This window comes from Camponotus vicinus, unplaced genomic scaffold (assembly GCF_025532165.1).
Source record: "Camponotus vicinus isolate PSW18456_S1 unplaced genomic scaffold, iyCamVici1.0 SCAF_3, whole genome shotgun sequence".
Lineage (NCBI taxonomy): Eukaryota > Metazoa > Arthropoda > Insecta > Hymenoptera > Formicidae > Camponotus > Camponotus vicinus.
In genome coordinates, this window is record NW_028141967.1 from 722,719 (window position 1) to 740,036 (window position 17,318).

General features: G+C 33.5%; 3 protein-coding genes across 6 annotated transcripts; 2 read left to right on the plus strand and 1 right to left on the minus strand.

The window, feature by feature from the left end:
* The first annotated feature begins 74 nt into the window (after nt 1–74).
* Syx18 (syntaxin 18) lies at nt 75–4,537 on the plus strand. 4 transcript variants are annotated; one of them, XM_083094249.1, is made up of 3 exons: nt 652–760; nt 1,055–2,060; nt 2,274–4,537. In XM_083094249.1, exons 2-3 carry the CDS (start codon nt 1,131–1,133, stop codon nt 2,313–2,315), a joined length of 972 nt encoding a protein of 323 aa, XP_082950375.1. In that variant the 5' UTR covers nt 652–760; nt 1,055–1,130; the 3' UTR covers nt 2,316–4,537. The 4 variants fall into 4 exon arrangements, with proteins under 4 accessions (XP_082950373.1, XP_082950375.1, XP_082950372.1 ...); XM_083094247.1 differs by lacking the exon at nt 652–760 and adding an exon at nt 75–212 and having other exon boundaries at nt 1,055–4,537; XM_083094246.1 differs by having other exon boundaries at nt 1,055–4,537.
* LOC145968629 (uncharacterized) lies at nt 2,335–9,211 on the minus strand. The gene is made up of 6 exons (XM_083094245.1): nt 8,952–9,211; nt 6,522–8,318; nt 4,622–6,357; nt 4,183–4,459; nt 3,756–3,969; nt 2,335–3,606 (listed from the first exon to the last, which is right to left on the minus strand). The coding sequence occupies exons 2-6, from the start codon at nt 8,292–8,294 to the stop codon at nt 3,404–3,406; spliced, it is 4,203 nt and encodes a 1,400-aa protein (XP_082950371.1). The 5' UTR covers nt 8,295–8,318; nt 8,952–9,211; the 3' UTR covers nt 2,335–3,403.
* A 502-nt stretch (nt 9,212–9,713) lies between these two features.
* On the plus strand, nt 9,714–16,975 carry Ire1 (serine/threonine-protein kinase/endoribonuclease Ire1). The gene is made up of 14 exons (XM_083093923.1): nt 9,714–9,960; nt 10,020–10,428; nt 10,642–10,762; nt 10,856–10,898; nt 11,127–11,506; nt 11,638–11,842; nt 11,952–12,187; nt 12,336–12,655; nt 13,361–13,509; nt 13,645–13,931; nt 14,038–14,334; nt 14,508–14,680; nt 15,156–15,347; nt 15,738–16,975. Exons 2-14 carry the CDS (start codon nt 10,345–10,347, stop codon nt 16,122–16,124), a joined length of 2,874 nt encoding a protein of 957 aa, XP_082950049.1. The 5' UTR covers nt 9,714–9,960; nt 10,020–10,344; the 3' UTR covers nt 16,125–16,975.
* Nucleotides 16,976–17,318: the final 343 nt, after the last annotated feature.

The following is a 17,318-nucleotide window of genomic DNA, read 5'->3' on the forward strand; positions in this document are numbered from 1 at the left end:
AAATATCGCTTTACACATCTTTTCTCATTCTGCGAGAGAGCATTATGATTTAGAAACTTTATGGACAGTTGGTTCGCAATATGACGATAAGAGTAACAAGCCTGAGGAATTAAATATTATGGATAAATATAATGCCTTCTTGGCTGATCTTCATCCAGCTGACATTGCTTGATGATTCGTCTTTGTACATTATAGTATTAAATTCTTATAAGGTAAAGAAGTTCAATAAAAAATGATAAAATTAATAAGCAAAATTTGATTAATCGTATATCCTTCTATAATTATGGAACTTGTATTACGTTGTCAAACTATACACCATAGATTTTATATCAAAAAATAATTTCTATAATAATTTACAATTTCATTTCTAGAAAATAGGTAACTATATTTTTAAAATATTAAATATTATGAATATGTTAATATCTTGTCAGGCTAGAAAAAGTTCTCAAATTTGATTGTGTAAAGCTAATTATTTATCCAAGTAAGTTACTGATTTATGAAAATTAAAACTTGCTGTTCCTAGTAACTTTCTAATTTCTAAAAATTCTAAAAGTTACTGTAAAAATAAATATTTACCATTTTTTTAGACGAGTAACATATCCTTATATATTTTACTATTTATGATTTAATCCATATTTTTGCTTTTCTCGTGTTTTTTGTAATTTTAATACTTGAGCAAGCATATGTTATTGACAAGTTGTTACATAACCTAACTTTTAAATCGACATGTGATGACTAGTGTTTACATAAAAACCGACAAGTATCTGCGATATTACTATTTTTTCCAAGCTTACTTTAAAAGAAAATAAATTTTATTGCATTGTAATTGCAACAAATATATATATATATATATATATATATTACACTCGTCAATTATAATCGGAATAATAAATGAAACGTTGAGAGAGAGGAAAGTGACATTGCGAAGAAATTTCTGTTTTTGTTTTCTTATTTCATCCGAGTTCATATTTTTGAACTTTAATATCAAAGAAAAAAAATATGTGATTTTTCTCTTATTCTATCTTCAACATCAGATATATTTCAATGTTTATAGGATGAATTGATATTCATGCCGGGGAGAAGGTTCAACTGGAGGAGACAGTTTCTAGAGTAACAATCCACGGGGAATCATGGATGTGAGCGCGTTATTCAAGGCCAGCGTGAGGACGGTGGACTCGCGCAACAAAGACCTCGGCAACCCGGGCTGCGCCCCGCCGAAGAGAACCGGTGCCAAGAGTAGCTTCTGCGTGAAGGCGCACGCGGTCGTCGTGCAGATCTCGAAGCTGCGCGAGTTCCTGCTGGAGAATCGTAAAGCCTACCTGAACTTCTCCAACTACCTGTCATCCGCACCGCAAATGACAGACGCGGAACGCGACGAGATCGACGTCGGGGGACAGCGAATAATGAGCACCTGCTCACAGCTGGTCAAGGATCTCAGGAGAGAGATCGCGACATCCGCGGAAGATCTGTCCCGGCAGAACGTCGAGCACCGCGAGATCATGCTGTTGCTGATGGAGGATTATCTTAAGAACGTTTGTCATATATACTCGGAACAGAAGGCTATGCGGGTGAAGAGAGCTGTAGAGATGCAGAAGATCTCCAAGTTACAGGTGGAGCCTAAACTCGATCGATTAGACATCAGGAAATCGGCATTGAATGCGATAGAGAGATCCACGGATGATCGCGAGACTAGAAGTCTGTCGAACGAATCGAGTCCGATGAAGATACAAGAGATCAACGAGGATGTTACGAATACGTTGACGTATGAAGAAGAATTGTCAGCTGAAGATATCCAGATGTTCGAATCGGAGAATGAACAGTTGTTTAACGAACTGAATAATGTGACAGAGGAAGTTAAACAGATCGAGAGCAAAGTGATTCACATTGCCGAGCTTCAGGAGATCTTTACGGAAAAGGTTCTGGATCAAGACCAGGATCTAGACAGGCTGATGACAACGGTGGTCGGATCCACGGAGAACGTGAAGGAAGCCAACGAGCAGATTCGACAAGCAATTCAACGGAATGCCGGTCTCAGGGTGTGGATCCTCTTCTTCCTTCTGGTAATGTCGTTTTCGCTACTGTTCCTGGATTGGTACAATCCGTAAGAGTTACTTAATCTTAATTGCTACTATATGTGAGGAAAGGAAGATTACTTGCAAAAAATATTGATACAATCTATAAAATGTAGATTTTCAATTATTAATTTGCAATTATTCTTAATAAATTATATTAAATTTTATGAATTGTATCAATTTGCATAATTTTTTTGTAAGTATAAAAGAAGCGGCGAGTTCAGAAAAGATAGAAGAGTTTAAGAAGAGAGAAGTAAAAATATCTCCCAAAATATGTGTTGCTGTATTTTATCTCCTCAGACATTATTGTACATAAGCTACAATTAACTTATTAGTAATAAAACTTGTATAACATATGTATATTATATATATATCTATATATTTACTTATGTACACGCGCATCTTATACATATGCACGGACACATATATACATATTTTCCATCGGTTGTTTGTTTTTTTGTATTTCGTCAACTGTACTGCTAACTAACTGGTTGACAAATGCTAAGGAAATAAAGTACATATTGCTTTATAGAAAATTGTTCTTTAGCAATCATCAATCAGTATGTGTATATCTCTAAAAGTACGTTATTTGTAAAAAAATCTTTCACTTTTTTTGTAAAAAATGGTTAAATCGATTAGATTCGATAGATAATTACATCTCGTACAAAATATATAAATGTCTATATTTGTAAAAATTAATAGAAAGCGGAATAAGAATTTGTGTTTACTCATATAAAATTGTGATTTGACCATTCTGATTAAGATCTCTTTTTCAATTCTCTCGTTTTTACTTCAAAATATAAACATGATCACATAGTAATTTTACATACTTTCAAAACTATGGACTTACTATGTTACATATATTTTCTATTTTATATATAAATAAATATATATATATATATATATTATATAAATATAACTATATTATATTTATATATAAATATAGAAAAAAATGACTATTTGATATTATGCGATAAAACGCTATATCAAAATGGTTTATCAATTATTATATATCAATGTTACATCAAATATACATTAATAATAGAAAACAAAAAGATCATTGCATCAGTGATTTTTTTAAAAGATTAGAATAAGAACAAAATGACTATTTCCGCGTAGTGTATTATTATTGAATTAAAAACAATAGAGATATGTAAAAAGATAAAATTGAAAAACTTCATAATATACAATCATGTAAAATCACTTTGTATCTTATACGAGATAATGAAAAAGAAATTTAAAAAATAAGAAGGAAAGGAAAATATAGTCTCTATACAAATTACATTGTTCCTAAACAACGTAGGGTAAAAACAATAAACTAATCAGCTTTCTTAATTTTGTATATAATTGTATTTGAAACGCGGATGCTGGTCATATGAACAAAGTTTACCCTCGATTAAGCACTGAACTACCCATGTGGTTGACAGTACTGGAATTCGCAGGTGATTTGCTCTGCTCATAGCCCACGACGGGCATGTTAGATTAGACAGAACTATTACATTATTACTGCCGAAATCCATAGCTTCCATGGCTCCTAAAAAATATAATGCGATTCGATAAGTTCTTGTACGAATATTGTAATCGACTAAGGCATATGTGTAATTATTATATATATAAATCTACTTTGCAAAAGAATCTATAATATTGGCAATAGAGAAATATACAAGCGAAAAAATAAAGTACCCGAGTTATCGGCGATCAAGACCACCGCCCCCGCGTTCTCGCAAACTTGCCGCCAGAATATGGCAAACTCTTCATCGGATGCCAAATTGGGAATTATTACGATCTTCTCCGATAACGGCTTACTTTTACCCACTTGGAACGTTTCTACATAAGCTTTCTTCTGCAAACTCCAACCGGTTGGAAGCGCGTCCTCCGCCGCGTTCACAATCTTTCCCTAAAAACATGATTGCGATGATAAAAATAAAATTATTATAAATATAACAAATTATAACGAAAAAATTATAGTAATAGTATAAGAAAAATATAGTGAAACAAAGAAACAATATATATATATATGTACATAACAAAAATATATAATATATAAAATACATCTTAAAAATATCCAACACGCACAATTAAGGAATTGGGATAAGAAATGTCAATTTACTTCTAAACAGCATCTAATTATCCACTTGTGATTGTAGGCGGGGATGCCAACTGATAGGCACAGTATGTTTTTTGCTGTCCTATTTGGCACGTTTGTAATGAGTTTTGTATCTTTGTACTCGTCCTTTGGTATTTGATCAAAGTCCTCGTAAATTTTACCGCCGCCCGCCAGGATCTGCGTGTGCAGCCTGTCGCGCACGAACGGTTGCTCCATCCAATCATCCTCGTTCTCGGTCTCTGTATCGGTAGCTGTTTCTACGCTTGATGTATCTTTGTACCTAAAATAGGATAATTTAATGGATATTATGTGTAAAAAATATTTATACTTTAAAGTTATTAAATCTCTATTATTTACACTAATATTTTTTATATTTCCAGTATTCTCTTAATTGAAATTATCGCATAAATTTTGATAAATAAATGAGAAGAGAAGAAAGTACCTATCCAACTCTTTCACGAGCACGCAAGTGAGGATAAACGACATGCCCTTGAAAATATTGGAGTTTGCCGGTGGGATCGGGCCAAGCTTGGCGATGGTCTGCGGATCGTCTATCTTCTTCCTGCTGCGCGGCTTGCCTTTGATTCTGTTCTGCGAACCTTTCGCAGTCTGTTCGTATGGTGTGCTGATGATTTCTCTTTGCACACCTCTCAAAACGTACATGTCCATTTGAGCCGATTCGACGTTCGAGTCGCTCGATACGCTTTCATTTTCCAATGTGTCCTTTAATCTGACGGACACGCCGGACACAGAGGGTTCCGAGGATTTGATCTTGCTGCTGGTCGAACTGCTAGCCCCGCTGCTCTTGGACTTGGGAGTCGAGAAGACCGGCGTGCCGATTCGCTTGGAGCGCCTTTTGCCATCCACCACGTTATCGAGCGTTACTTGACCGAGTGCCTTCGGTGTGCTCGGCAAGGAGCTCTTATCCGCGTAATCTACTTCCTCTTTAAGCACCTGCGCCTGATCGGCCGAAAGAAAGATGTCCCGTACTTGCACACGCAATCGCTCACCTTCGTCGATCTCCACCGTGTAGTACGTGTCGCTATTATCCTTGCTGTTGCTCATCGTCGATGATGTATGAGAGTCGACGATGATACCAACAGAGCCGTAATCATTGGCTTTCGTGGTCGCGTACACGGACAGACCCTCCCTCAGAATCTTTGGTATCGGTATCACGAACTCTGGTATGAGTGTCTTGCTTTTGCCGTCGTAAAAGTTCACTTTGTACTTGGTCTTGATTCGATCACCTACTATACCGGGATAATAATTGTTGTCCGACCACTTGGCGAACACACTTTTACCGATTAGTTCGTCGGCCGGATCGTTTTGCAGCGAATTCGAAGGTGAATTCGCTAGGACGTCTATGCCTAATTTACTTTCCGTACTTTCTAATCTGCTCTTCTTCCTGCCGGACGGTGTGTCGGTCTCTGCAAAGGAAACATGCAGACCTGGTTCGGTATTTGTATTCGCCACGTCCTCGTTGCCGTTAGTCTGCCCGACATTTGCCCTCGTTATTTTGCTCCTCGGTCTCTTCACAGCCTTTCCCTTCTTCGTGCTCTTCGGTGTGGCGGTTAACTCGATTTTTTCATCAGCCGCGGCATCTTCCGATGGTGTCGACGAACGTACAAAGTTATCTCTTAAGTGTCGATTACGATGATCCATCAGCTCGACGTTGCTGACATTCGTGGTATTGAGTTCCGTGTTCGCGCAATTCAGGATTGTTGCGGTCACCAAGTGGTGATTTTTCCACTCGCGCGTCACGCGACTATAGGTCTCGTCCGATATCAACTTATCTGTCAGTACGTGTAGCGCTTCCTGGGAAGACAGCTTCTTTGCGTATTTCGTCGACCCAAGTGCCTTTAGGGCGAGCTTCGCGGTTAGAGCAGCGGCGCTGGACGCCGAGCTCGATGAACTGATCGATGACATGATGGACAATCGGGAAGGTAGCTGATACATTTGTGGATTGCTATTGACAGAACAGGGCGGCGAATCCTTATTGTCGGAAATATCCGCCAGTGAAGATTGGCTGTCCTCGTTCTTTTGCCTACCCACCGTAGACTCGATTACCGCGGGTTCGCAATATACTGCCGTTAGCTCCTTGTTCACGTACTCCTTCGTGTTTTCGTCCATGTGAAGTACGCATTTAAGCTTGACGTACATACCGATCTCTCGCTCCATCTGTAATAACATTTATATAGGTATTTTCTATAGTTTTATACACACAATTTACACACACACAAAAATATCTTTTTTTTATATAATAAACTCTCTAGCTTTCTTTATATTAATAATAATTAATTTGTTAATATCTTTTTTATATTAAGTATCTATTGTGCTTGTACCTGCACAGTCTTCGTCGATGTACCATTGTGAATTAGATCGGATTTGCTCTTCTCCTCCACATTGGATGTATCACTTACATTGATATTATCGCTTATATTGATCACCTCAATGTTGTCCGGATCCCTGAATATGAAAGAATTGCTCTTGACGTTATCCGATTTCTTTATATTGTCTAGATTGCTGTCGGCTTTTGTAAAGATTGGCGCATCATAGACGGAGAATGTATCGGATTCCGCGCTCAGAGTTACATCATTATCAGCTTTCTTGGATTCGAGACTACCGTTCATCACTTTATTGTCCGTTGTCGGTGGTCTCGAATCCAATGACGACTCTTTCATACTCTCCGTAGATTTGTAGTTGAAATCGACGCTGCTCTTATTCTCGAAACTGTTCTTTTCCATGACTTGTACCTCGGAACCATCTCCTGAGTCTGGAGCGAGTTCCGAACGAATCCTCTCGTTGTCTTCGCGCGAGTCATCTATGATCTCAACAACTTCCGGCTCCGGTTTGGTATTTTTACGATCGTAGATTACCTCGGTCGACGAATCTACAATCTTATCACCTTCATCCTCGTCGATCTCTACCACTTCCTTTGATTTATTTTCATCATTGTCGGCAGTTTGACTCGTGCTTTCGTATATCAGTTCCACGCTGGTTCGCAGTTTGACTCGAGGAGTTTCTTTACCATCATCGGCAGTTTTCTTGATGCAATTCGTGTGCTCAATTTTATTGCTTTCGTTGGAAATCGTTTCGGTCTCCTTTACATTTACAGATTTATTCATCTCGTCTAATGTTTCAGTCGTGGATTTTTCGACAGTGACCGTTGAATCAGCATTCCTCTTCACTTCGCTTGGCAAATCATTGTCTTCTATTTGTGAATCACTTTCGTGCATGGAATTTACATTGACAATGATACTATCGTTGTCGCTGACGTCGGCCAATTTCGCGGAAACATTCAAATTCTCATTCTTCTCCATACTGCAACATTTCTCAGAGAAGACTTGCTCTTGTTGATTTATTTGTTCAGAATGACAAGGATTCTGCGTCTTATTATCATCGGTTGTACTTTCAAGGGGGCTCGCTAAAGAGTTTTGAATGAATTCTTGGTTGGTTGACTCTTGGGTCTCTTCTATTACGACGTTTTTGTCGACATTTTTGAACAGATCCTGACACGAGTCATCAGATCCATCAGACTGATGACTTACCTCTTCTACTTCCAGTCGTTTCTCAGCATCTGCTACATTTTCCATAGATGCTGTTCTAGCGATTTTAGCCAGCAATTCGTCCATGGACTCAGCTTTACGTTTTAGACTCGTAATATCAATATTGCCAGCTCCTTTCTTAGGTGGTGAATGATTCTGTGGAGGTGTAGCTTGGATGATTTCGTCTTCGTCAGAAAGTTCATCTTTCCTCTCCGAATCGTTTACATCGCTAAGTACATTCCCCACACTCTCGTTTTCTATTGTTTCTCCATCTCTGACATTTTTTATCTCTTCATCATTTGTGGCCATTATTTTATCATCTATTTGTGACGTATCTGGAATTTGTTGCAGATTTGATTGTTCAGCAGAATCTTGACGATTAGCATCTTCCATGGAGAGCTTTGTTCTCTCCGTCATGCTCTCATCTCCTTCGACAACGAGATGAAAATCTTGACTTTCGTTCCAGCTTGCATCTTCATTAAAATTTTTTTTATTGGGATCTTCATTTGCATTTTTGTAGGCCTCTTGCGTATCTGATACGTAACTGTCCATTTCCTCTGAATTTGACATTGTCGATAGATTCTGATATGCATTCTAGAAATAAAATTAATATGTTATTATATTTTATCTGTTCTGATAGATACTTTAATATCGATATAGACATTGCAACTATTATTAAATATTTTTGATAAAAGATAAAAACATTTTTATAAAACTAGAGAAGCGAACAAGTATATCAATAAATATCAGTGAAAAAATTATTTATTTAAATAATTATTTAATGATAAACATAAAAAATTATTTTGCAGAAAAAATTTAAAAAATTCATAATTAATGCTCCTCACCCCCCATTAATCCCCCTCTCGTTTGTTCGAGTTTAACAAACGCGTGTAAAAAAGTGTTAAAAGAAAAATTTGAAACTTTAAAATTTAGAAAAAAAAATTAACAGAAATGTGATCAAAATGGCTACAAATGATAATTTAATCTCATGTGTAGGCGTTAAATCAGTTCTGCGCAATAAAAAAAAAACTAAATACACTTTAAACCGTACACGTTACACGTGTATTTATTTAAGGAACGTATCTCGCGTACGGAAAAGAGTGTACAAGTTCCATGTACGATGAATTAGCGGATCCCGGGTGAGATACGCATTTAATGGCGATGGAAAGTTACGGCGGGATCCGATGATGCAAACATTGGAAACCGTGACGGAAACACGAAACTCACCGATACTTGGCGTCGCGTCCCCTCCGACCGGGTGGTACCTACATTGACAACTCCGAACAACGCATCTGCTCGTCACCTGTCAACGAGCTGATCCGCCACGGGAGTCAGCAACACGTTTCGCTTAGTTTCCGCACACTTTCCAAGTAGCGCCGACAGAGAGGGAATCGTTCCGCGCGCAAAAATGCATCGGGGAAGCCGGTCGCGATCGTGGCCACTCTCGAGGTAATCGCGCGCTGAGACACCGCTTCCCTTTCCCCTCCTTCCGTTGTCTTGCGAAACTGGAGTCATCCAGGGTTACGTTCCAAAATTTATTTCTTGGAGCAGAGCGTTCACTTGACCAATCAGAACTGCCGAAACAAAAATTCCTCTATCCTGATTGGTCAGTCAACCGCTACTTTACTTTAAGAAATAAATTTTAGAACGCAACCCAGGGAGAAAATACACAGGTAGACACATCGTCGCGTAATTGGCTGTCGAATAGGGAATTTTTCGAGTCCCGAAAATGTTCCTATTCGATAGCCAATCGCGTGAATTGTTTCTGTAGGTATTTCTCCCTAGAAAACTTTCCAGATATCCTTCAAATCCGATTGGTGAATACACGCGCGTAGATCCACCAATCGAATACTGTTTTTGAGGGAGGATGACGTTTGATTGGTCGGCCAAATGAACGTGCTCAGTCGGATGCAGACGCATGCGCGTTGAAAATTTCATATATTTAATCAAACGTCATTCCATCCTTGTTATTCATCGATGTTGAAAAAGACAGACTGATGGAAAACACCCACTGTGCACACTTATACACGCATAAAGTTTATGGCGTGGTGTGCGCTCAAATATACGTATACATATGTTGAGAGAGACACGTGTCTATATAAGATATTCCATGAATTTGCGTATCATTCTATTATTCCGCCTCTGAGAATGCTTCCGTTAATCGAGTCTCTTGGAGGAGGAAACTTACGATGAGATGAATAAATATATTTATTATAATGATTTTATCTTCGCTAAGGTACCTACATGTAATTATTGTGGTAACAAAACAAATGTCTTGTATAATCATTTTTACAGGATGATGACATCTGTACAACATTGTATGCACTCTGTTTTTGTCTCGAAAATAAGAACATATTAATGTATAATTGAGACTTGTACAAGCATGTAATTTCCATCTCTTTTATCGTATTTCGAAAAAAAGATTATGTATGATAATTGTATTAATGGTACATTCATAATACAATTGTATTAATGGTCATCTGTTACAAATACTACATAAAGGAAATACTGATGCATTGTGATTATTATTGCATGGATTTAAACCTGTGGCAGGAGAAATTTCACATTTGTATATTGAATGATCAACGATATTTATACATATTCATAGATACTTTTCACAATGGAAAAGCGGTTGACGATTCAGCCAATGATGCTTGTTATTTTGGTACTGTTTGCGTTTATCGCAAAACAGTGCATGGTAGATGTACGTAATATAATTTCCTTTATTGAACATTTATCATAAGAAATTGATCCATTTTTATAGAGTTATTATTAGAGTTATATATATGAATAATAATAAAAGTAAATTTTTTTTTCCACCTTATGTTTTTCTGGCATGCACTTTGCATATTTTAAATAAATTGAGGAAGCTACTATAATTATGGGATTAAAATTTAATTCAAATATTTCTTATTAGAGTCTTAATACCGAACTGATAGCAGGAGAAGAAAATAATCTTCTTGTATTTTCGACTCTTGGAGGATCATTTGTTGGTGTCAGTCAACAAACAGGAGAAATACGTTGGCAACAAGATGATGGTAATTATTTTGTTTGCTTACATTAGGAAATTATATATCTAATTGATTTATAATTTTTGTTATATTTATATACTATGGTTTATCATATTTCAGAACCAGTAGTCAAAGTGCCTATTAATCCATCAGAGCCTAAGATGTATGTTATATTTATTATTTTTTTTTATATTATATTAAATATATTATATATATAATAATATATAATTAATAATATTTTATAATTTTACAAAACAATTTATAGTTTTATAATGTTTGTTATATCTATATTAATAAAACTATGATTATTATGTGTCTTGTATATTAAATAACAGACAAGATATGATAATTGGTAATCTTTTGAATTATTAAATGAATTTTTTATTTCTAGACCAATGTTTCTGCCAGATCCCAGAGATGGTTCCCTCTATCTATTTGGCAAAGATTTAGGAGTATTAAAAAAGTTGCCATTTACCATTCCTCAGTTAGTGGCCAGTAGTCCTTGTAGAAGCAGCGAAGGTATATTGTACACTGGACGAAAAATAGATACTTGGTTTAGCATTGATTTAACAACTGGTGAAAGAAAACAGCTTTTAAGTTTTAATAGCGAAAAAAATACTTGCCCTTTGGAAATGCAGAATGCTATTTTTGTGGGTCGCACAGAATATAACATTATTATGGTAGACAGCAAGCATAAAGACAGAAAATGGAATGTGACATTTTATGATTATTCTGCTTCAGAAATGGAACCTGATGTAATGAACAATTATGGTATGTTATTTATTTTTATAAAACAATTATGCATTTTAAAAATTCTTTTATAAATTATTTTATGGAAAATTTATAGTTATAATTATTTTAAGTATTTTTAACATTTATAGTAATATAAATTTTATTTTTAGATTTATTACACTTTACAACAAGTTCAACAGGTCGTGTTGTGACTTTAGATAGATTAGGCAGAATTGTTTGGAAATTAGATCTCGAAAGTCCAGTGAGAGCAATGTACACTATAACTAAAAATGGTTTAATAACAATTCCTTTTACAAGTATTGCTGATTCTTCATTAGAAAGTTTTGCAGAAAAACCAACTGATGCTCAATTATTGTAAGTTACAAAATATGTGAAAAGAAAAGATTTTGATAAAATTAAATAAAGAAGATTTGCAAATTTAAAGGTGAACAATTAAAATTAACATAATCTTTTCTTGTTTCAGTCCTACCTTGTTTGTTGGAAAGCATCAACATGGTCCCTATGCGTTACCATCGCTCGTCGATTCGGCAACAACAGTATCGAACAATATTGGGCATTTATCGCTGGAAATTCCATTATTGACTTCACATATTGATGAAGCTGGTAATAAAATACCATTGCCAGGAGATTATGTTTTTATTCCTAATGTTGACACAGATGACAATGGTTATCAAAGTGTCGAATACAAAAATATGTTAGGTAATATCCAAATCATAAATGTACATTGTATACATTGTATTAGTAAAGCAATAATTAGCATTAATAAAGCATTATTATATTCCAGTTTTATTATAGCATTGTGCAAATTTCATTTCTTTTTGTAATTTAGATTACAATATATTTATAGGGTATCAACCACAGAATCAATTTCTTCAAATAACCGGACGGTCCGATCCGATAATTTTGGAAACTGCATCATCGAATGTTACCGACATGAAGTTGCCAGTTGCCATGCAATTGGATATATCTAATAATACTGTGCAGTCAGAAAGCAATCATAATTGGCAGAAAATTCTATTAGATATGTACGGTACAGCCAAAGTATGGATCAATCAACAAGAAAATACGGGTATAAAATTGGTCCTGATCATATTTGTGGGATGCATGATTGCTGCATTATGGTATCTATATGTACAAAATAAACAGCAACATCAGCAACTCTCGCAGGTAAAATATTTAATATATTATGCATTAGATTGTGAAATTAGAAGAACAATATAATGTTAATTTTTGGAAAAAGAATTTTTCAACAAATAGATTATATATTTATATGAGAGTGCATATTAATCAATAAGTTTTCTTTTATTATTTTTTAAAAAATTAATTTTTTAATTAGAAGATTATTACATATTATACATATATCAGGCAACATTGTTTATTAATTCGTTTGTTTTACCAAATCAAATTTTGTTAGTGATAATAGAAATCTACAACTCTATTGCTGATTTATTTAAAAAATAAGATTCAACACAAAAGAAATTTATAAATTAAAAAGAAAGGTTTATAACATAGTAAATAATAATTAATTTAAAAAAAGTTTATTTATATAAAACAATTATTATAAAAATTAATTTATTAACTTATATTCTTATGCATTGTTATGTTCATAATAAGCAGTTAGACAATATCAACAAAAATAGAAACTAAATAAGCATTAAAGAAGAAAATGTTAATATTGTTATTTGATATATGTTATTTGATATATGTATATCTATCGTGATTATATTATATTATAGTGTGATTGAACAATATTCAATTTTTTTATCTTTATCACACATAATGCAATCTCAATTTCAGTTTTTAATATATAGTTTCTATACAGGATTAATTAATGTACTATTAAATTTAAATTATATTAAATTGTTTTTTAAGTTTTCTCGTGAAAACAGTCGCACGAATTATTCAGGCAACTCGATTGTTATGCCAGAAGATATTGGAGAGAGCTTTATGAAAGTGGGGAAAATTATTTTCGACACGGGACAGGTTCTCGGCAAAGGATGTGAAGGGACATTTGTATATAAGTATGTAATATTTCTAATATGTTTGTAGTATTTATCTTGATTGCTTTAAATATTTTTTTTTTTTTCATGCAACGAAGTAAGTACGAGTAAATTTTTAATATGAAAAATCTAAATTAATTTTGATTCTTTATTCAGAGGTGAATTTGATGGTCGTGCAGTGGCTGTGAAGCGTCTGTTGCCGGATTGTTTTACGTTCGCTGATCGAGAGGTAGCTCTGTTGAGAGAATCAGACGCGCATGCAAATGTAGTCAGATATTTTTGTACTGAACAAGATCGTATGTTCAGATATATTGCCCTGGAACTAGCCGAAGCCACTTTACAAGATTACGTGACGGGCAAGTACGACAGGGAAAAGATATCTGTGAAAAATATTTTGCATCAGGCTACCTCTGGATTGGCACATTTACATTTTTTAGATATCGGTGAGTCTATATATGTAACTTTGAAACATATCGAGAAAAATTTCTCGAATCTGTAATAAATTTGTGGGAAATTAATTCATAAATCTTATATAATTTTTGTATATAGTCCACAGGGACATTAAGCCTCATAATGTATTGCTCTCTGTTCCTGGACCTCGAGGAGAGGTACGTGCGATGATATCGGATTTCGGATTATGTAAGAAACTTCAACTTGGGCGCGTATCATTTTCCCGGAGATCCGGTATTACCGGGACTGACGGCTGGATAGCACCGGAAATGTTGAACGGAGAAAGAACGACATGTGCTGTCGATATCTTTTCACTTGGCTGTGTTTTTTATTATGTTCTCTCTGACGGCAAACATCCTTTCGGCGATCCCCTACGCAGACAAGCTAATATTCTCTGTAAATAGCAATTCAAATGAAATTTGAAACTTTTCTATTCTAGCAAATTCCATTTTAAGCTTTAGTTATTATACATTAGTCATGTATTCTTATATACTTCTTATGCACTAATTAAGAATGTCGAAAATTTATTTAATCATCAATTATTTATTTGGTCTGTTTTATCTTTGCAGGTGGCGAGACTAATCTGACCGCGCTCCGAGGAATATCCTCGAGTGACAAAGAATTAGCGTTATTATTAATTAAAGCGATGATATCCAGTAACCCTGCTGGGAGACCACCAGCTTCGGCAATTTGTAACTATCCGATCTTTTGGAATTCAATAGAGATTTTAAGTTTTTTCCAGGTTTGTAATTTTATTTTTCATATAAAATGTTTTAATATTTTCAAGATTCATTTCTCTATTCTTTTTGAATTCTAAATAGATAAAAAAATATATAGCAAAAGATATCTATTTAAAAAAATTAAAGTTTTCTGATTTTACAGCAGCCATATTAGATTATTATATAAATTAGATGTAAAAATTATGTGAATTTACTTGACTAACGTTCATTTGTCTCAATGGAGACAGAACTTTTTAATTGATTAATCACTGGGTCTTTTAGATTGATTAATATGAATGATTGTGTTCATTCTACTGTACTTAAATGAATCTTTCTTATTAAATATATTTCCTTCATTTGTTCAATGTATTTATGGTCTTGATCTCTATAAATATTAGTTAAATACGATATTTTAGTGAAAAATGTATACTTATAGAAAAGTAATTATGATAATTGATATAACTAAAAATTTTATCATTATCATAATATATGTAACAGGATATTAGCGACCGAGTAGAAAAAGATCAATATGATAGTCCAGCTTTGATAGCCTTAGAAACTTCCAGAGAATACGTGATACGCGATGATTGGAGATTGTACATAGATTCGGAAGTTGCATCAGACTTGCGAAAATACAGAAGCTATCGAGGTGATAGCGTAAGAGACCTACTCAGAGCTTTACGGAACAAAGTTAGTGAAGAGATATGAATATAGATAAAAATATAAACACTATATATAATTAAAAAATTCTTTAGATGACAAGAATAATTGAAATTTACAAGTATAAAAAAATTAAAATTTTGAAAAATATTTTTTAACAAAAATCATTTACAACACAAAAAGCAACACAATATGTATTTGTATATATTTAATACAACATATTCAATGAAATAAATTTTGTTCTTCCATAGTGTGAAATCGCTCATGTTAAAGAACATAATGATTTTTACAATTAGATAAGACGTGGCTTATTTACAGAACTAATAAATAGAGATATAAATAAAAGAGAAATATAACATAATTTCAATAATATTTTAATTTTCTATTAACTTATTATTAATGTTAGAATGTGTTTTTTAGAAACATCACTACAGAGAACTAAGTCCAAAAGCGCAAGAGAGTCTCGGCGAAATTCCTGAAAAGTTTACAGAATATTGGCTGTCGAGATTTCCATCTTTATTGTGTCACGTATGGTGTGCGATGCAGAGTTTTCGAAACGAGTCGTGTCTGAAACAATATTACCATTCGCAATATATTTTCGGGAGTGGTTACGAAGAGCAACCATTAACGAAATTCGCACATATAGAGCGAATTAATAATGTACTATCTACGCCAACCAAGATACGACAGACAGATAACGTTGATTGGAATCCCAATCGAATAAAATATCGCGGTCAAAGAAGAAAACAGGAGAAGAGAAAACAAGAGGAACCCTCGCCATGGATATTGCAACAATTGCCGAATTAAATTATTTTAAAATAGTAAAATATAATTATAAATTGAAGGTGAACAATAGTGTGAGTATGTGCGAATATCTCAATCAAAATAAAATTTTTATCAGACTCATAGTTTGATAAAATGAAGTTTCGTTTTTGATTGAAGAAAAGAATTAGAATCATTTTTTATAAGTGATATTTTAAAAATTTTTATATCAGTTTAAAAATCTATCATAACACGGAATTAATATAGTCCGTAGAATTATTTTTTTTATCAACTTTTTTGCAATCTTCAAATTTTTTAAAGATTTTCATTTTTTTAAAGAAACATGATAGAAGTATTAGTTAATATTGGTGATAAAAAAATTAATCTCTCCATCATTAATTATATTTTGAATTATGATATTAGAAATCATATAAACTTTTTTTACATTATATATTGAAAGAAATGGGCTTTTTGATAGTATAAATTGAAATATGCAAATGGCTTTCTTTTTGGTTCATGGATTAATAAATAACTTTAAAAATTTGGATTCACTTTTATACAACGTCTATTATCATTGAAATACATTTTGCAATAAAACTTCTCTGTCTTATATCATGTAGCTAACAAAATATATTAAAAATCTTTTTTTTTACAATTTTAAAAAGCAAATTTCTTAAAATTATAGAATTAAGCAATTTGGAAATCGAAATCGTATTCAATGTTAAAGATATTAGAAATTCATTAAATATATCAGAATCCCTAAATCAGACAAATTCCAAAATGGAAATACACATTTATATTGATATTAAAGTTCTTTTAATTTATATTTTAAACAATATGAAATTGTAAACTAAAGCAAAATATCTAGAAATTTTGACGAGAAAACATTTTCTAAATTTTTTTGGGTCTATTTTTTGCACTCTTGTGTTTCTTTTTTATTATATAGTAATCCAAATCCAATTTTTTTTCTTATTTTCTCTTCTTTATAATTTTTATTTTTTTTCAATTTGATACTTTAATATTTCAAGCAATCTAATTGATCTTTTTCGAAATTTAATCTGCAATTTCAATGTTTTTGAAACACTAAAATATTAAATAAGAACGAACTTCGTCCCTCTTTTGATCTATTTATATATTATATCTTTCTCTTTCTTTCTAATATTATTAAACTTTCAATTTCTATTTTTTCGATTATTAAAAATTGATTGCAATTCTCGAGTAAGTTACACAATAATTGAT

Coding starts and splice junctions, on each gene's coding strand:
- Syx18 (XM_083094247.1), top strand. CDS start 1,131: ATGGATGTGAGCGCGTTATTCAAGGCCAGCGTGAGGACGGTGGACTCG.
- Ire1 (XM_083093923.1), top strand. CDS start 10,345: ATGGAAAAGCGGTTGACGATTCAGCCAATGATGCTTGTTATTTTGGTA. Junction 10,763..10,855: donor ACGTTGGCAACAAGATGATG/GTAATTATTTTG, acceptor ATCATATTTCAG/AACCAGTAGTCAAAGTGCCT. Junction 13,510..13,644: donor GAAGGGACATTTGTATATAA/GTATGTAATATT, acceptor TTCTTTATTCAG/AGGTGAATTTGATGGTCGTG.
- LOC145968629 (XM_083094245.1), bottom strand. CDS start 8,294: ATGTCAAATTCAGAGGAAATGGACAGTTACGTATCAGATACGCAAGAG. Junction 6,358..6,521: donor CATCGACGAAGACTGTGCAG/GTACAAGCACAA, acceptor ATGTTATTACAG/ATGGAGCGAGAGATCGGTAT. Junction 4,460..4,621: donor CTCGTGAAAGAGTTGGATAG/GTACTTTCTTCT, acceptor ATCCTATTTTAG/GTACAAAGATACATCAAGCG.